This window comes from Myotis yumanensis, unplaced genomic scaffold (assembly GCF_028538775.1).
Source record: "Myotis yumanensis isolate MYYU_CA2020_CCGP unplaced genomic scaffold, mMyoYum1.0.hap1 SCAF_18, whole genome shotgun sequence".
Taxonomy (NCBI): domain Eukaryota; kingdom Metazoa; phylum Chordata; class Mammalia; order Chiroptera; family Vespertilionidae; genus Myotis; species Myotis yumanensis.
The window spans coordinates 7,735,770-7,756,394 of record NW_027223769.1 but is presented as its reverse complement, the minus strand read 5'-3'; the positions used below and the strand labels follow the sequence as shown (position 1 = coordinate 7,756,394).

General features: G+C 46.6%; 1 protein-coding gene and 1 pseudogene across 1 annotated transcript; both read right to left on the bottom strand.

Moving 5' to 3' along the window:
- Positions 1–556: 556 nt before the first annotated feature.
- On the bottom strand, positions 557–20,482 carry THAP8 (THAP domain containing 8). Its single transcript, XM_070398917.1, is given in 3 exon segments — positions 557–732; positions 735–838; positions 20,400–20,482. Coding segments are annotated over 3 exon segments (363 nt in total).
- Positions 7,857–8,416, bottom strand: LOC138996958 (small ribosomal subunit protein eS26-like; annotated as a pseudogene).
- Positions 20,483–20,625: the final 143 nt, after the last annotated feature.

The window sequence follows — 20,625 nt, the reverse complement described above, 5'->3', positions numbered from 1 at the left end:
CTTTCTGGAACCCCTCCTACCTCTCTTGTCCAGGCAAGGCCAGATCCTGGGGCCTCAAGCTTGGCCTTGGGGTTGTAAGCAGAAAAAAAGCCTGATCAGATTTTGATTTTTAAAAACAGATTTTTATTGATTTTTAGAGAGAGGGGAAGAGAGAAACATCGGTGTGAAAGCAAAAACATAGATCAACTACATGTTCCCCCACCAAGGATTGAACCTGCAAATACATTTTTAAATATATTTTCATTGGTTTAAGAGAAGAAGGGAGAGGGAGAGAGAGAGAGAGAGAGAGAGAGAGAGAGAAACATCAATGATGAGAGAGAATCAGTGATCGGCTGCCTCCTGCATGCCCCACACTGGGGATTGAGCCCGCCACCTGGGCATGTGCCCTTGACTGGAATCAAACCCAAGACCCTTCAGTTCACAGACTGATGATTTATCCACTGAGCCAAACCAGGTAAGGCTGAAATGTTCTGATTTTTAAATATTGGGCTCTAGCCTAAACAAAAACACATGCTGTGTAGCTGACTCTCTATGCGTAGCTGCTGCATCCACTGTTCTATAGCCCTCGCTGCTCCTGGTGCCACTCTTGAAGTTGCTGCAGCCTTCTTTCCTGCCCAGTGCTGAGCCCAGCCTGTGGGTGCTGAGAGGGGACTCCAGGGCAAGGCCATGCAGGAGCCAGCAAAACACTCAGGGGGTTCAGGAACATGGTGGCCGGGCCCTCAGGGTATCCAATGCTGGCCCTAACACCACCAGGTTTTCAGTGCCAGGTGCTGGGATGGCTGGGCCTGGGGATAGGTGGGAGGGCTGAGAGTCAGGCTCAGTCCCAAGCATAAAGCCTCTAAGGGCAGCCACATTGCAGCTCCAGCTGAAGGACTTCCCTCAGGATATGACTCCACAGTTTACTTCCCAGGTGAGGAAGGTGAGGGTAGGGTGGTGGGTGGTCAGCCTCCACAATGGGACCACCCTGCACTCACCTTGGTGGGCAGTGCCTAGGAGATGGAGAGCACAGAATCTGCCGAAGTAAGAAACGTCCTAACCTATAAGAATTTTTATGAGTTTATTTAAGCAAAACTGATGATAATTGCAGGGAAACAAAAAGGTGTTACCGGTGGGGAGAATTTCTCATCCCCACTGTTGTTCACGGGAGTGGAATTCCTGTGATATCCTGAGAAAAAAATTTCTGAGGCTCGAATGAGAGAACAAGTGGTTTTTATTTGTGTGGAATCAAACACCTGAATTTCCAAAGTCCCATTTCCCTTAGTCTAGTCATAGAGTGTAACTGGGGCTTCAGCACCCTCCTGCTTCCAGTGGCGCTGGGGAGCTAAAATCAGAGCCAGTGGCCAGAGTTTCCTTTCCATGTTGGAGCCAATTCTGGTCCAGCATCAGGCTAGCTTAGCTTGTGTTTCCCCATTGCAGTCAATTAGTCCATCGCCTGTGGAGTCCACATGGCTATGGGCCATATGGGCAAATGCAAGAGAGCCAAGAGCAACAACAGAAAAGAGCAATTTCCTTTGTTTAGGCCTGTCCCCAAATTTCTGTGATATTGCAGTGGCTCCACCCACTCTGACTAGTGATCTCTGTCCCCAGGTTTGATTGACAGGCACCTTCCCTAGTCATCTCAACTTCACTGCATATGTGTCTATCTCCCCTTTGTTGGACTCTTTCCCCTAGTGATCTGTGGGGAATGGGCCAGTGGTTCCCTGGGGAGTGTGAACTTGCAGCTTCCTGGTGAAGCTTCCCCAATGATGAGCATATAATGTCTGGCCTTCCCTTTGCTTCTTCCCTATCCTCTATAATAAAAGCCTAATATGCTTAGTGTCTGATCGTCCAGTCGTCTGTTCAACCAATCAAAGCATAACATGTTAATGATATGCTAAGGCCGCTCAACCGCTCACTATGACATGCACTGACCACCAGGGGGCAGACGCTCAATGCAGGAGCTGCCCCCTGGTGTCAGTGCGCTCCCACAGGGGGACTGCTGCTCAGCCAGGAGCCTGGCTCACGGCTGGCGAGTGCAGCGGCAGTGGTGGGAGCCGCTAAGGGTCTCCTGAGGGCTCCTGGTCTGTGAGAGGGCACAGGCCAGGCTGAGGGACCCTGCCCCCCGCCCCCAGTGCACGAATTTTGTGCACCGGGCCTCTAGTTATTAATAACTAGCTAATTACAATGGTATCAGTGGGACTGAGAAAATGTTGTAGGAAATGGCAGTTTACCACTTATTTTATACATCAGAATCAAAGGTGAAGATGTGCTAGTAAGGGGTTTACATCAAATCCATTGGTGATAGATTCCGGAGGCAGGAGAAAGTAAAGTGCGGAAATCTCTGAGACTGGATGAAAGGGAAAACAAATAGACATATACCATTTTGTTTTTTAAATCCTCACCTAAGGACATATTTGTTTTAGAGAGAGGGAGAGAGAGAAACATCAATCAGTTGCCTCCCATATACTCCCTAATCAGGGAACAAAACTGCAACCTAGGTACATGCCCTGACTGGGAATCGAACCTGCAACCTTTTGGTGTGCAGCATTACGCTCCAACCAACTAAGCCACCCAGTCAGGGTAGACACATACTTCTTTACACAGGTGGGTATAGGATAGTTAACAGTTAACAACATGATATAATAACAACGAGGGGGATTTGCGGTCTGTCCTCTGGTGTGGTGGTTGCACTTTGAGGAGTGGGAGGTGGTGGAAGGAAATTACTTTGATATCCCACAGGTATGTTTTCTTAGATGCAAAAGACAACAGACAGGCTAGGGTTAAGATGAATACTGACCTTTGTTAGGGAAAAATACCATCCTAGGACATAACTACCCACCATGAACTGGTTTTAGTTAGGGGAAATTTTTGTTTTTTAATTCTCACCTGAGGATAAGTGTTTTTCTTTAATTGATTTTAGAGAGAGCAAAACATCCATGTGAGAGAGAAACATTGATCAGCTGCCTCTGGTATGTGTCCCAATGGGGGATCAAACCCACAATCTGGGTAGGTGTCCTGACTAGGAATCAAACCCATAGCCTTTTGGTGCACCAGATGTCACTCAACCAACTAAGCCACTCCAGCCAGGGCAGTTAGGGAAAGTTTTAATTTCAGACCATCCTATGTGGTTATTTTAGATCTCTGAGTTTGCAAGGCCACCATACAGGCCTCCCCTGGGCTTGCCAGATTTAATGTATGGCCCATTTTTTGTCCACACAACACACCTCAGTGCCACTGGAAGCAGGAGGGTGTGAAGTGCTACCTGCTGGTGGTCCATGTGCTGCAGCCAGGGGCCATCCTTCAATGGGATGGTGGGGTCAGTGATATTAGGTCCAACCCTACCCTCTCTGAGAACACTCACTCCCAGGGGTCCCTCAGTTCCAAACCTTTGTCCCTCACCCCAGGCTCTCTTTGCCTCCTCTTACCCATATTGCATTCTACCATTCCACCTTTTAAACTCCCAGTCAAGCTAGTTTCAACTCCCATGATTAGCTAGTTTATTAATATTCCTATATAATAAAGAGGTAAGATGTAAATTAACCCTCATGCCCTCACAAGATAGCTGCCTACGACCAGGCCGGCAGGGGGGTTAGTGAGGGACGACCAAACGACTAAACAGCAGGCTGTGTGGGGCAACCCAGCCGTCAGGAGGTGGGCAGTGGGGGCAACCAGGCCAGCGGGGGGGGGGGGGGCCAGTTAGGGGCGACCAGGCCGGCAGGGGGTCAGTAAGGGGTGACCAGGCTGGTGAGGAGGGGGGCAGTTAGGAGCGACCAGGCCGGCAGGGAGGGAGCAGTTGGGGGTGACCTGGCCGACAGCAAGGGCAGTTAGGGGCGACCAGGCCAGTGGGGAGGGGCAGTTAGGGGCAATCAGGCCGGCACACAGAGGCAGTGAGGGGCAATCAGGCCGGCGGGGGCGGGCGGGGCATTTAGGGGTGACCAGGCAGGCAGGCAGGTGAGCAATTAGGAGCCAGTGGTCCAGGATTGTGAGAGGGATGACCCAGATTGGAGAGGGTGCAGGCTGGGCTGAGGGACACCCCCCCCCCACACACACGTGGGTGCACGAATTTTGTGCACCGGGCCTCTAGTTAATAATAGAAGAAAGCAAAGGGAAGGCCAGACAGTGTAAGCATGGTCATCTGGGCAGCTTCACCAGGAAGCTGCAACTTCATACTCCCCAGGGAACCACTGGTCCATTCCCTGCAGATCACTAGGGAAAGGGATCCAACAAAGGGGGAGATGGGTGCATGTGCAGTGAAGTCAGGGTGACATTTGTCTGTCAGTCTAACCTAGGAAAAGGATAATTGGCTAGTGGGGTGAAGCCACTGCAAGCACATGAAATCTTAAAGGGTTAATTGGTTAAGTCCCTAGTTATAATTCCCAAAGAGTTCCCTCTCTCTTGCTCGTGTTCTTCTCTTGCCTCTTCTTTTTTTTTTTTTCTTTTGGTTACTCCTCATCTGAGGATATTTTTTCCATTGGGTTTTAGAGAGTAGAAGGGAGGAAGGGAAGGAGGGAGGGAGGGAGAGAGGGAGGATGCAACATTGATGTGAGAGAGACATATCAATTAGTTGCCTCTTGCATGAGCCCCAACCAGGGCCAGGGATTGAACCTGCAACCCAGGTACATGCCCTTGACCGAGAATTGAACCTGCGACCCTCCAGTGTGTGAGCCGACTCTCCACTGAGCCATGCCAGCCACTGCTCTGCTCTTGCTTCTTGTTTAATATTGTACTCTCTTGCTCCATGACCCACACTCGCCCCTGTCTCTTCATAGTCCTGTGGCCTTAGAAAGGCTATGCAGACCCTACATGTAATAGACTGTAGCTGGGAACACAAGCTAAGCTAGCCTGATGCTGGACTGGACTGTGCTTTAATATGGAGTGAAGACTCTGGACAGTGGCCTTAATTCTTGTCCTACAGAAGATAAGATTGGACTTTTTCTATGGTGAGACAGAGGGAAATGGGATATTGGAAACCCAGGAGTTTAATTCCATGGAAATAAACATCACTCATCCTCCCATGCAAGTCTCAGGAAATTCCTTTCCTTGTGAAATCACTAGAACTCCCCTTCCACTGGCAACAGGTTGGGACACAGAAGGCACCCCACTGATAACACCAGCATCAACCTGCCTCTCCCACCTCTGCTGCCCCGCCCATCCAGCTTCCATCCTCTATGGCTGGATTTTTGCCTCCTTCCTGATCTCCCTGTTCACAGGAGTGCAGTTATAGATTTTAAACAGATTTAAGAGGGGGGTGGGGAGGTAGAAGAGGGTAAAGGGGACATAAATGGTGATGTAAGAAGACTTGACTTGGGGTAGTGAATACACAATACAATATACAGATGATATATTTTAAAATTGTATATCGCCCTAACTGGTTTGGCTCAGTGGATAGAGTGTCAGCCTGCGGACTGAAGGGTCCCAGGTTCAATTCCAGTCAAGGGCACATCCCTTGGTTGCAGGCACATCCCCAGTAGGGGGTGTGCAGGAGGCAGCTGATCAATGTTTCTCTCTCATCAATGTTTCTAACTCTCTATCCCTCTCCCTTCCTCTCTGTAAAAAATCAATAAAATATTCTTTAAAAAAATAATTCAGCCCTAACCGGTTTGGCTCAGTGGATGGAGCGTCGGCCTGCAGACTGAAGGGTCCCAGGTTCGATTCCGGCTAAGGGCATGTGCCTTGGTTGTGGGCACATCCCCAGTGGGGGGTGTGCAGGAGGCAGCTGATCGATGTTTCTCTCTTGTCGATGTTTCCGGCTCTCTATCCCTCTCCCTTCCTCTCTGTGAAAAATCAATAAAATATATTTAAAAAATAATAATTCAGAAGTTAGCAGCAGGATTGTCTTTTTTTTTAAAAATATATTTTATTGATCTTCTACAGAGAAGAAGGGAGAGGGATAGAGAGCTAGAAACATCGATGAGAGAGAAACATCGATCAGCTGCCTCCTGCACACCCCCTACTGGGGATTTGCCCACGACCAAGGTACATGCCCTTGACCGGAATCGAACCCGGGACCCCTCAGTCCGCAGGCCGACGCTCTATCCACCGAGCCAAACCAGTTAGGGCTGCAGGATTGTCTTTTTAAAAAATTAAAATAAAATAAAATAAAATTGTATACCTGAAACCTATATATTTTGTTAACCAATGTTACCCCAATAAATTCAATTAAAACAAAAAGGCATGGGTTTGGGGCCAGACAGACCTGGTCCTCCACCCGAGTTCCACCATTTACTAGTTTGTGGTCACAGGCAAGTTACTTCACCTCTTTAAGTCTCAATTAAATGTAGATAATAATGCCTACCCAGATATATTTTTGGAAAGATTAAAATACAAACAAGGTCTTCGCTTCTTATGCCATCTTTCCTCATCTATAAGGGGAACTTATAAAGCTCAGCAAAAATAAAATAAAATATGCATTGGCAGTAAAAAGAATTGCAAACTCTACCAAATGCTTTTCAAAGGTTTGAATGAAAGTGTTTCTTGAATAAATGGTCTTTTTCTGTTTTTCTGTAAGTTTTTTTTAAGTTGAGACTCAACATTTTTTTTAATTGATTTCAGAAAGGAAGGGAGAGGGAGAGATAGAAACATCAATGATGACAATCATTGATCGGCTGCCTCCTGCACCAAGGATGGAGTCCAGAACCCTGGACATGTGCCCCTGACCATATTTGAACCCAGGACCCTTCAGTCCGCAGGCTGATGCTCTATCCACTGAGCCAAACCAGCTTAAGTGAAAAAGTAAAAAGTGGAGTAAGCAGTAAAGTAGGACCTTACTCTCTGTAGGAACCATGCCAGAGAACCCGGATAACCAAGGCCTCTGAACAGGGGAAATCTTAATCAGAATGTTCAAAGCTAAGATACCATAAGCAGGTGCAAAGCCACAGCGATCTCATGGTATACTGCACAGACATGCCCTTCTGTAGCCAGGGGAGTCAACTGGACCTTGGTTCAGCAACCTCAGTACTTCAGTTCTGGCTAGGAAAGAATTCAGAGCCAAGACTCAAACTATAAGAGAAATTTTATTTAGGAAGTCACAGAAGTGGAAGTGAGTGGTGGAGGAAATGGGCTCAGGAAACAAGTTACAGAGGCTAAAGAAAGGTCCTTGAAACTTAGAAGAGAAGAAGGTAAAGGTAAAGTGCTTGGGGGGCGGTAAGAAAGGGAGGGGAAAAGTATGGGGGGGTGCTCCTGGGAGGGAGAGCATGTGGGTCCTCAGTCCTAAGGGCTTTTGAGGGTGGAGATTTTACGGGAGGTCCCAAAGGAGGATCTCAATAGATTATTCATCAGCTTTCCAGCTACAGCCTTTCAGGGTTGTGGTCTCCACTTAATTGGCTGATGCCAGGGCAAGGGGTCATTAATTAATGCAGCTGCTCCTGAAGTCAGCCATGGTATCTTTTGTCTGCTTTTGCTGTTTTTCTGGGACTGGAGCTGAAACATAACTGAGGCCTAGATGCTATCTCTAGGGAGGAAAGATCAGAGGGTCTCAACTACATGACCAGCTGACCAGTGATATTCTAAGGGAGGAAAGGTTACCCTAGGGCAGTGATGGCGAACCTTTTGAGCTCGGTGTGTCAGCATTTTGAAAAACCCTAACTTAACTCTGTGCCGTGTCACATATAGAAATTTTTTGATATTTGCAACCATAGTAAAACAAAGATTTATATTTTTGATATTTATTTTATATATTTAAATGCCATTTAACAAAGAAAAATCAACCAAAAAATGAGTTCGCATGTCACCTCTGACACGCATGTCATAGGTTTGCCATCACTGCCCTAGGGTCAAGGTCCTCATTTTCCCAGTTTTTGTTTTGTTTTTTTTGAAGTACAATTTTTATTTATTTTTCCCCCAGATAACTTTTCTTCACTCCTTAAAGACTTAGCTCCTCACATGGGCTTTGGTGGAGGTCATGGGGCAGCACCCACAGGTCTAAATCGGGGTGGGGGTGTTCGGTCCTTCCGGGCTTCATGAGAACGGTTCCTGACTACCTCGCTGTGAATGGCACAGCTCACACAGTAATGCAGCTTCACACATAGCTTGGGAAGCACATAGGCGTCGAAGACACTCGCTTTGGAGATATCCCTAACAGCTGCGGCCTCTACTATGTTTTGAATGATAAACTTTTTTTAAAATATGTTTTTATTGATTTCAGAGAGGAAGGGAGAGGGAGAGAGAGATGAAAACATCAATGATGAGAGAGAATCATTGATCGGCTGCCTCCTGTATGCTGCACACTGGGGATCGAGCCTGCAACCCGGGCATGTGCCCTGACCGGAAATCGAACACTTGACCTCCTGGTTCATAGGTTGACGCTCAACCACTGAGCCACGCCAGCCGGGCCTTGTCCTTGGGCACGCCTCAGGCGCAGTTGGTGCAACGAATAGGCTGCACATGGCCTCAACCTTTTTTTGCACGACTGTTATTTATTCCTTCTTTTCTTGGTCATTTTGGAAACGAGGACCCGAGAGAGTTGTTTTCCCAGTTTTGTCCACCTTCTGTACCTGGCCTATCATCCTTGCTATGCTCATGTCTGTCTAACTGCCTACCACAGTACAAAAAATAATAAGAGATTTAAGAAACAGAACCCAAATGCAGATCTGGACCTTGTTCTGCAACAGATTGCTTTGTAAAAAGACATTTTAAGATAGTGGGGAAAATTGCACTTGAAATTGTTCTGGTGTGATGATTGTATTGATTTATACTTTTAAAATAGTCATCTGTTAAATATTTATGAGTAAAAGACCTAATGTCTGGAATTTACTTTAAAGTACTGCATTAAAGGTGCATGTGAGAAGAGTGTGGATGAAAAGATTGGCAAAATGTTGACAACTGGTGAAACTGAGTGATGGATACATGAGGACGCATTTACACAACTCTATTTTTTGTTTATGCTTGAAAACATCTGTTAAACAGTTTTTAAACAAAAACAAAAAATAACCTGATTAAAAAATGGGCAAAACCAAATTTTCTATTATAAAGAATACTAGTAGGAAATTCTGTCAATAACCAGTGGCCACTCATCTAAAGCCTTACTGTTTAGATTGCAGTTGCCCTAACAGAGTAATTGCTGTAGGAGCTAAAGAGTGCTAGGGGAAAAGATGCTGAAGAAATGAAGTGGTGTTTATGCTTTCCTGAGCATAAAGTGTTTCTATTCAGAGTCATAAAGAGATTTCTATACTTTTGTTCATTAGAGTACTAATATTAGGATTGAAATAACTTGATGGCAGGAGAGGGCTGTGTGATAATTCTACTTTCTGATGTTTAAAGGATATTGTGTGAAGATTCAGCCTACTGTAATCTTGTAATTTTGCTTTTGGCTAACTCCCTTCTTAAAAATACAATTTTTAAAAAACAAGGTGTATTTTTTAGAGTTGCTATGAATGTGCATATTTATATTTCTGAATTAAAATATAAGTTGATTTAAAGTAAAAAAAAAAAAAAAAAAAAAAGGACAGCCCTAGCTGTTTTGGCTCAGTGGATAGAGCGTCGGCCTGCAGACTGAGGGTTCTGGTTCGATTCCGGTCAAGGGCACATACCTCGGTTGCAGGCTACTTCCCAGCCTGGGCCCTGGTCGGGGCTCATGCAGGAGGCAACCAATCCATGTGCTTCTCTCACATCGATATTTCTCTCTGTCTTTCCCTCTCTCTTTCACTCTCTCTAAAAATCAAGGAAAAAATATCCTCAGATAAGGATTTTTAAAAAAAGAAACGGAAAAAAAAAAAAGGACAAAGAACTTGAATAGATAGTTCTCCAAAGATATACAAATGGCCAACTAGCATATGAAAAGATGCTCAGCCTCACTAGTTATTAGGAAAATGCCAATCAAAACCACAAGATATTACCTCAGAACCATTAGAATGGCTGATATTTCTTAAAAACACAGAAAATAGCACTAACCGGTTTGGCTCGGTGGATGGACCATCGGCCTGTGGATGGGTCCCAGGTTTGATTCCGGTCAAGGGCATGTTCCTTGGTTGCAGGCACATCCCCAGTAGGGGGCATGCAGGAAGCAGCTGATAGATGTTTCTCTCTCATTGATGTTTCTGACTCTCTATCCCTTTCCCTTCTCCTCTGTAAAAAAAAACAAACAATAAAATATATTATTTTTAAAACACACAGAAAATAACAAGTGTTTGCAAAGATGTGCGGAAAATGGAACCCTGTATACTGTTGGTGGGAATGTAAAATGGAGCAGCCTCTATGAAAAAGTATGGCAGTTCTTCAAAAAATTAAAAACAGAATTACCATATGATCCAGGCATTATACTTCTGGATATTGACCCAAAAGAATTGAAAGAAGAGTCTTGAAGAGATATTTGCACACTCATGTTCAGAATAGCTTTATTTGCAATAGCCAAAGGAAGAAGAAACCCAAATGTCCATCAACATATATATGAACTAGCAAAGTATGACATATACATACAATTAAAAATTATTCGGCCTTAAAAAATTATGACACATGCTATAACATGAATGAACCTTGAGGACATCATGGTTAGTGAAATTAACCAGTCATGCATACACAAAAACAGGTACTGTATGGTTCCACTTATATGAGGTATCTAGAGCATTCAGATGAAAACAGAAGTAGAATGGTGGTTGCCAGGGACTGGAGGGAAGAGGAAGCAGAGTTGTTCAATTGGTACAGAGTTTCAGTTTTGCAAGATAAAAAAGTTTGGGAGATTGGTTGCACAACAATTTTGAATATACTTAATACTACTGAACTATACACTTGAAAGTGTTTAAGATGGTAGCACTATGTTACACATATTTTACCATAACTAAAAATTAAAATTAAAAAAAGATGTTTTGGGGTTTTTTTCCAATAAAATAAATAAAAGCTTTCCCAGTTGGAGTGTGGGGATTTTCTGATAAGGCATCCTCTAGATCAGTGGCTCTCAACCTTCTGGCCCTTTAAATACAGTTTCTCATGTTGTGACCCAAACATAAAATTATTTTTGTTGCTACTTCATAACTGTAATGTTGCTACTGTTATGAATCGTAATGTAAATATCTGATATGAAGGATGGTCTTAGGCAACCCCTGTGAAAGGGTCATTTGACCCCCAAAGGGGTCGAGACCCACAGGTTGCAATAGAGGCACACCCACTACTTTTGTGTCCTGCTGGCACTTGTCCCCAACGTTTGTAAAGCAATACACTCTCTATTTAAATCTGGGCTCAAGACTGTCCACAATAAAGACCTCATTTTCCAGCTTCGTTTGCAGTCAGGGTGGCCACATGATTACATTCTGGTCAGTTTGTTCTGTGGCTGCTGCCAAAAACTGAGACATTGAACACTTATTTTAAGCTTCTAAATTTTGGGATAGTTTGTTACATACCATTACTATTACAATCAGTCATCTACATCCCACCTTCACAATGTCTTCAATATCTGTGACATTATTTACGTAATATTTTTCTTAAAATTGACCAATTGTTAAGTGTTAATCAAATATACCTAAAAGAGAAACTTTACACCAAGTTGCAAATGGAAAACCAGGATCAATTTCATAAATAGAAATGAACCATAAAAACACCTGGATAGCACCCATCTGATATGGCTCAATGGTTGGGTGTTGACCTATGAACCAGGAGGTCATGGTTTGATTCCCCATCAGGACACATGCCTGCGTTCGGGTTTGATCCCTAGTGTGGGGCATGCAGGAGGCAGCCAATCAATGAGTCTCTCTCGTCATTGATGTTTCTATCTCTCTCCCCCTCTCCCTTCCTCTCTTCAAATCAATAAAAATATATTTTAAAAAACAAAACAAAACACCTGGATACCTTTCCTTGCTGAGGGCTATGAGGCCAGCTCTCTTTGTTAAAAAGGAAGAGTAAGGCCCTGGCCAGTTTGGCTCAGTGGACAGAGCGTCGGCCTGCAAACTGAAGGGTCCCAGGTTCGATTCTGGTCAAGGGCATGTACCTTGGTTGTGGGCATATCCCCAGTGGTGGGTGTGCAGGAGGCAGCTGATCGATGTTTCTAACTCTCTATCCCTCTCCCTTCCTCTCTGTAAAAAACCAGTGAAATATATTTTTTAAAAAAGGAAGAGTAAGGTGGAGACCAAGATGGCGGCATAGGTAAACACTGGAAATTGCTGCCTCCCACAACAAATCAAAAATACAACTAAAAGACAAAATGGACATCATCCAGAACTACAGGAAGGCTGGCTGAGCGGAAATTCTACAACTAGAAGGAAAGAGAAAAGCACACTGAGACTCAGAGGAGCTGTGGAGGTGGAGTGTAGAGGTACGGAGGTGCACGCGGCAAGGGCTGGAGACTGAGGATGCGGCTGTCTTTTTGAATCAGGAGGGAGCCACAAGCCTCCGACTGCTCTGAACTCCAGTTCCGGGTGAGTCTCTGGGGACCGAGACTCATATGGGGAGAAACTGGACTGTCTGGCAGCGGGCAGAACTCGGAACTCGAGGGCGGCTTTCTCTCAAAGGTGCTGGCAGCAATTACCGGGACACTGAGACGCGGAGCCCCTTAGGGCAGGGCTGAGGATCAGCCATAGCTGCTTGCTCCGACCTGCTGATCCCCTGAGACCCCGCCCCACCCAAGCTGTGGCAGAGGCTTTTGCATATGAATGCCCTGGCCCTTTGCAATCTGAAAATTACCTAACAAACTGCAGCTGGGCTAGACAGACCCAGAACTTCCAAAAGAAGGCCCAAGGCCCCACAGCAGCTTGCATTGCTTTACAGCTGGGCCTCATTTGGGCACCTCCAAACCCCAAACAAGGAAGGGGAATCTGCAGATCTCTTCGTAGCTCCTGCTGGGTAGCCTCAGGCAGATGCTAAATTAGCACCTCCTTAGATCCAAGAGCCAGTGTACCCAGTGGTCAGAGTGTAACCATCCAGATTACAATTCCTCAGATCCATAAGGGACACACTCAGGGTGCAGACTCAGTGAGCACCAAAGCCCCACTGAAGCAAGTCTTGCCCCAGAAGGGTGTCTCCAGCACAGAAGTTTTCCCACCATAGACACAGCTGATTCTCACAGCCAAAGGGCCTGGAGGTCAATTCCTCTCAGAGACACCTACAACAATCAAGGCTTAACTACAACAAGACTGTGCATAGAGCCCACAGAGGGGTGCACCAAGAGTGTCCACCTCAGGTAATTGGGGAGGCTGAGCCACTAGGCCCTATAGGACACCTAGCACACAAAGCCACTCTACCAACACAGAGAAGCATAAAAAATGTGGAGACAAAGAAACAAGACACAAATGACAGAAATGGAGGAAAGCAAACGACTGAATATAGAGTTCAAAACCACACTTTTAAGGTTTTTCAAGAACTTTCTAGAAACCGCTGATAAACTTAATGAGAACCTCAAGAAATCTAATGAGACCCTCCATGTTGTGATAAAGGACCAACTAGAAATTAAGCATACACTGATTGAAATAAAGGATATTATGCAGAGTTCCAATAGCAGACTAGAGGATCGCAAGAATCAAGTCAAAGGTTTGAAATACGAAGAAGCAAAAAACACCCAACCGGAAAAGCAAAATGAAAATAGAATCCAAAAATACGAAGATAGTGTAAGGAGCCTCTGGGACAGCTTCAAGAGTACCAACATCCGAATTATAGGGGTGCCAGAAGAAGAGAGCGAGCAAGATATTGAAAACCTATTTGAAGAAATAATGACAGAAAACTTCCCCTACCTGGTGAAAGAAATAGACTTACAAGTCCAGGAAGCACAGAGAACCCCAAACAAAAGGAATCCAAAGAAGACCACACTAAGACACATCATAATTAAAATGCCAAGAGCAAAAGACAAAGAGAGAATCCTAAAAGCAGCAAGAGAAAGACAGTCAGTTACCTACAAGGGAGTACCCATACAACTGTCAGCTGATTTCTCAACAGAAACTTTGCAGGCCAGAAGGGAGTGGCAAGAAATATTCAAAGTGATGAATGCCAACAACCTACAACTAAGATTACTTTATCCAGCAAAGCTATCATTCAGAATTGAAGGTCAGATAAAGAGCTTCACAGATAAGGAAGAGCTAAAGGAGTTCATCACCACCAAACCAGTATTATATGAAATGCTGAAAGGTATCCTTTAAGAAGAGGAAGAAGAAAAAGGTAAAGATACAAATTGTGAACAACAAATACACATCTATCAACAAGCGAATCTAAAAATCAAGTGAATAAATAATCTGATGAACAGAATAAACTGGTGATTGTAATAGAATCAGGAGCATAGAAAGGGAGTGGACTGACTATTCTTGGGGGGGAAAAGGGGTGTGGGGGATGCGGGAAGAGATTGGACAATAATCGTGCACCTATGGATGAGGACAGTGGGGGTGGGGGGTGAGGGCGGAGGGTGGGGTGGGAACCAGGTGGAGGGGAGCTATGGGGGGAAAAAAGAGGAACAACTGTAATAATCTGAACAATAAAGATTTAATTTTTAAAAAAAAGGAAGAGTAAGGCCCTAGCCAGTTTAGCTCAGTGGATAGATCGTCTACCTGCGAACTGAAAGGCCCCAGGTTCAATTCTGGTCAAGGGCACATGCTCAGGTTATGGGCTTGATCCCCAGTGGGGGGCGTGCAGGAGGCAGCCGATCAATGATTCTCTCTCATCGATGTTTCTATCTCTCTCTCCCTCTTCCTTCCTCTCTGAAATCAATATATTTTTTTTTAAAAAAAGGAAGAGTAAGGAACTTAGTGGATGGGGAACAATCCTATATAATAAAAAGGTAATATGCAAATTGACCCTAACAGCAGAATGACTGGTCACTATGACACACACTGACCACCAGGGGGCAGACACTCAATGCAGGAGCTGACCCCTGGTGGTCAGTGCGCTCCCACAGGGGGAGCTCTGCTCAGCCACAAGCCAGGCTGACGGCTGCCAGCACAGCGGTAGTGGGAGGAGTCTCTCCCGCCTCCTCAGCAGCGCTAAGGATGTCCGACTGCAGCTTAGGCCTGCTCCCTGCTGGCAAGTGGACATCCCCCAAGGGCTCCCGGGCTGCCAGAGGGATGTCTGACTGCCAGCTTAGGCCCAATCTCCCGGGGAGTGGGCCTAAGCCAGCAGGTGGTCATTCCTTGAGGGGTCCCAGACTGCGAGAGGGCACAGGCCGGACTGAGGGACCCCCCTGAGTGCACAAATTTTTGTGCACCAGGCCTCTAGTCTATACTAATAATAGGGTAACATGCAAATTGGTTGGGACGCTGTCACAGTAATGATTGATCAGCAGGCTGCGTACGCAGCAGGTGCGGGTGGGCAGGGACTTGCAGCATGGGGGATGGGGCGGGGCCGCAGTAGAGAGGCCCCTCAACATGTCTGCACCAGGGGTCTGCAGGCGTGCAGAGAGGCTCCTTCGCCGCAGGCCCGACCAGGGGTCCGCAGGCATGTGGAGGTCCATAGGCCTCTGCTGTGGCCTGGCCTGGGGGCGGGGCCACAGGGGGGAGCCTCCGCCGGGGCCCAGCCTCGGGGCCCAAAGGCCTCCTGTCTCTGGCCTACCTCTATGGGGCAATCCATCAAGGAGCCCTGGATGGGTGGACGGGGTCTACCCCTTTGGGGCAATGGATCGCGGAGCTTCCGTACTGTGACAAGGCACAGGCCAGGCTGGGGGACACCTTCCCTCCGAGTGCATGAATTTCGTGCACCGGGCCACTAGTTAATATTAAAAAAAGTGTAGAGTAGGGCCACAAATGACCTGTAAAAAACATAGTGTGAGCAAGAAATAAACCTCTGGCCTGGCCTGTGTGGCTCAGTGGTTGAGCATCGACCTATGAACCAGGAGGTCACTGTTCAATTTCTGGTCAGGGCACATGCCTGGGTTGTGGGCTCGATACCCACTGGGGGCATGCAGGAGGCAGCCAATCAATAATTCTCTCCCTCTCCCTTCCTCTCTGAAGTCAATAAAAAATATATTAAAAAAACAAAACTGCTCCTCACCCAACTCTTAGCTACATGGCTTCTGCAAGACTGACTCAGGGGTGGGCCTTGAGGTGGAAATGGACTAGTCTATGAGAGGAACAGCCTGGCAGCCATTGGTGGGACTTAAAACAACACAGACATAAACTGATTTTTATACAGTCACTTGGCTTCTAGGTACAGTTGCCATATTCTCTTCATGGTTATATGTGAAACATTTAGAACAGTGTCTGACATACAGTTAGTGCTAAGTAATTCATTATTGTTGCTGCTGTAAGGGAGGCAAGAGTGGAAGCAGGGAGGCCAGCAAGTAGCTACAACAGCATTTCATTAAGAAATGATGGCAGCCTGGACTAAACTGTGACAGAAATGGTCAGACTGCCGAAACCGGTTTGGCTCAGTGGATAGAGCGTCAGCCTGCAGACTGAAAGGTCCTGGGTTCGATTCTGGTCAAGGGCATGTGCCTGGGTTGCGGGCACATCCCCAGTGGGGGTGTGCAGGAGGCAGCTGGTCAATGTTTCTCTCTCATCGATGTTTCTAACTCTCTATCTCTCTCCCTTCCTCTCTGTTAAAAAATCAATAAAATATATTAAAAAAAAAAAAAAAAGAAATGGTCAGACTGAGAACATGGTGTTTTGTTTTTTCTTATTGCTACTACTTTAGTTAGGATTTCTCCATTCGCATTTATAACAAAACTAGAGGCCTAGTGCATGAAATTTGTGCACTGGGGGTGGGGGTGGGGTCCCTCAGCCCAGCCTGCGCCCTCTTGCTGGGAGCCCTCAGGGGATGTCTGACTGCCATGGAGGTGGGAGAGGCTCTTCTGACTGCCGCTGCACTCGCCAGCCAGGAGCCCAGCTTCTGGCTGAGCGGGGCTCCCTGTGGGAGCACACTGACCACCAGGGGGCAGCTCCTACGTTGAGTGTCTGCCCCCTGGTGGTCAGTGCACATCATAGTGATCGATCATTCTGCCATTGGGGCGAAACCAGCTCTCTGACATTCCCCAAGGGGTGCTGGATTGTGAGAGGGCACAGGCCAGGCTGAGGATCAGGGCCAGGGAGGGATGTGGGAGGTTTGCCAGCGGCGGAGGGACCACAGGAGGGCTCCAGGGCATGTTCAGCCCATCTCGCTCAGTCCCGATCGGCCAGAACCCAGCAGCAAGCTAACCTACCAGTCAGAGCGTCTGTCCCTTGGTGGTCAGTGCACGTCATGGTGAGCAGTTGAGTGACCTTAGCATATAGTTAGCATATTATGCTTTGATTGGTTGAACAGACGACTGGACACTTAGCATATTAGGTTTTTATTACATATGATGATTGTCAATGCTTTAGGGGTTTGGTTGTGATTGTTACAGGATGGGAATGTGTTCGGGGAGTTGAGTCAAGAATGGTTTAGTGGACTAGATTGAGGGCAATGGTACTAAAGAGAAGAAAGGATTATGGATGATGCCCAGGTTATGTATTTAGTTCTTCAATTTTGACGACTTGCCTGTCCATGAGCTCTGCCAGGACATCAACAAGATGTCAGGATCCTTGGTGTCTAGCAGGAGCTTACTTCAGGAGACACTTAGGATTGCTGAATTAACAAATGGTGCCAGAGTGATTATATATATACTAGGGGCCCAGTGCACGAAATTCGTGCACGGGGGAGGAGTGTGGGGGGAGGTCCCTCAGCCCGACCTGCACTCTCTCCAATCTGGGAGCCCTCAGGGGATGTCCTACTGACAGCTTAGGCCTGCTCTCTGTGGTTTTCTGCTCTCAGGGGACCTGCCTGCTTGATGCCACCGCAGGTCCTGGTGTCTGCTCTCTGTGGGGGCCTGCTTGCCCTTCGCCACCGGGGCCAGGGGCAAGCAGGGCCCTGCTGTCTGCTCGCCCGCTGTGGGGGACTGCTGTCTGCTCGTTCGCTGCAGGGGACGTTCCCACCCCGCCCCCAGCCGCTTGCGCTTACGCCAGCTCAGAGGACCTGGGTCCCAGGGATGTTCCGCCCTGCCCCCGGCTGCTCGATGCCTGCGCGTGTAGGCCCAGAGTGGCCGGGGGCGTTCCAGGACCCCAGTTGCTCCGGGCCTTGCGCAGGCCTACAGACTCAGAGCAGCCTAGCTCCCGAGGATGCCTGTCCCTGGGACCCAAGCCACTCAGTGCCTGCACATGCAAATTAACCCACCATCTTTGTCGGGTTAATTTGCATACTCACTCCTGATTGGCTGTGGGGTGTCACAAAGGTATGGTCAATTTGCATCTTTCTTTTATTAGCATACACGCATGCACTCATGCACATGCACGCACACTAGAGGCCCGATGCACAAAATTCATGTAAGGGACTCAGTCCTCGCAGCCCCGGCTTCGTCTGGAAGGTCGTCTGGAAAGACCTTCAGAAGACTGTTCAGCTGTTCGGTTTAATTAGTATATTAGCTCTTTATTATATAGGATATATATATATATATACACACACACACACACACACACACACATATGTATACTTATTTATTTTTTAATCCTCACCTGAGGATATTTTTTCCATTAATCTTTAGAGAGAGAATGGAAGGGAGGGAGGTGGGGGAGATAGAGAAACATTGATGTGAAAGAGACACATCAACTAGTTGCTTCTTGCATGCACTCTGATCGGGGCCGGGTATTGAACCCACAACCAAAGTACGTCCCCTTGACTGGGAATTGAACCTGACCCTTTGGTCCATGAGCCAATGCTCTAACCACTGAGATAAACCGGCCAGGGCAGAGTGATATATTTTAAAAAGCAAGTCTGAAGACACTGATTTAGGTTTAAAGACTCTTCTGCATCTCCCCTACCCTGCACAGGGTCCCTCAAGGAACTTGAACTGTTGTGTTTCCTGGGGAGCCCATATGAAATACATTCATCGAATTCATTCAACAAATAAGTACTAAGCATCATCACTATACTAGGTAGAGAGAACACAACAGAGACTAAGACAGATAAAAATCCCTACCTTCATGGAGCTGACATTCTAGTGAGGGATACAATAAATGAATAGATCAAATATGTGGTGTGCCAGATAGTGATAAGTATTCAAGGGAAAAACAAAACAGAAGGCAGACAGGAAGAATATGTATGTATCTGGGAGAGGGCTATCATTTCACATAGAGTGACAATCATAAAGGGAAGAACTTTCCAGACAGAGCAAATAACACAGGCAAAGGCCCTGGGGCAACAATGTGCCTGACAGGCTAGTGAAGCACCAAGTAGGCCAATAACACTGGAGCAGATTGAGAGGGGCAGGACGGAGATGAGGTCATACAGGGATCCAGTTTCTGTAGTGCTTTATAGGCCTTCTTTCTGCCTGTTCCAGCCTCCTCTTGTCTTTTATACAGTGAACAGAGGGCTCTGTGACTGCATGAGGGGAACAGAATATGGAAGTGGGTTGACCAGTGAAGCTATTAAAATAGTGCAGTAGGGAGGTGATACTGGCTAGTACCAGGGTGGGGCAGAGAATGGGGTTACAAGTGGTCAATTCTGGATAGATTTTAAAGGGAGAGGCAAGAGCATTTGCCAATGGACTGGACAAGGAGCATGTCCTGGCCCAGTTCGAATAACAAACCTGTAGTCCAACAACATCAGGTTTATTTACCACAGCAATGAGGGAGACTCCACACCAGCAGTACTGTGGGGAGTCTCACCAAAGGAAAAGATAGTTATTATTGGGTTTGGGGGAAGGGTAAAATTTAGGTGAGATGTAAATGAAAGTGGCCAGGCTCAATGCAAAGTAGAAGTGCATATAAAGGGATCAATATCAAGTCTGTCCTGTCCCCTTGGAAACAATAACGTTTACACAGAGGTGGAATGCTGTGTCCAGAATCACCTTACCTGAGCTCTGCACCAGGACTGTAAATTGAGGCTGCTTGTGTCAAAGTGACCTAACTCCTCTTATTCTTACCCATGTAACTTAAAACAACAAAGTTTGTGATAGTCTATGATTTTAGAGAACAAAATTTCCTAGTCAGTAAGAGAGTAGTAGTCAAAGAAAGGGAGTTGTGTCTTTTTACATCTGCAGCATATCCCTGAATAAAATATAGAAATATTTTTTCCTTTTAACTACTCATCCGGCTTTTTTGTGTGTCCGTTATTCCAGCCAAATAAATGGGAAGGCAGATTTTTTTTACAGTTCAAGCTAATTTTTACTTTCTCAAGTGTGAGGAAAAAGAGGTAAGGGTGACCTAAGGTTTCTGTCTTAAGGAAGGAAAGATGGAGTAAGCTATTAACTAAGGTTGTGGAAGGTTTGGGGGAGACAAGATCAGGAGCTGGGTTTCGGATGTTTTGAGTTTGAGATGGTTCGTGGTTCCTTACAGACCCAGGAACAACCTCACTTCTCCCTACAGAGCGCCCCCCCTTCCCTTCTTCCGCCCGCTCCATTCACTCACTACCTGTAGTTAATCGTCCAGCCCTGTTTTAACGTATCTGCATCTTTGTTATGTGCGGTGAAATGCTGAGAATACCGTCTCTTCACCTGCCAAACCTGCTTCGACACTGCAAGCTGGACCAAGTGCCCGCATGGGGACTGACCTTCGCCCCACTACTGCGCTCACTTGTAGAACCTCACAGGGCGGTTGTCGGCGCCCCGCAGGCCGGCAGTGTTGGAGCATTTCGGAGCCCAGCAGCACTTGGGCATGGCTGTCCAGCCCGTAGTTTCCCGCGGTCTGCAGCAGCACTTCGGTGGTCGCCCGCTTACGCTCTCTCCTCTGGGCTCATTTGAGAGCCGAGTGCTTCCTCACGTGCCTCGGGAGGGAGGAGTGAGCCTGCGAACTACCCGCC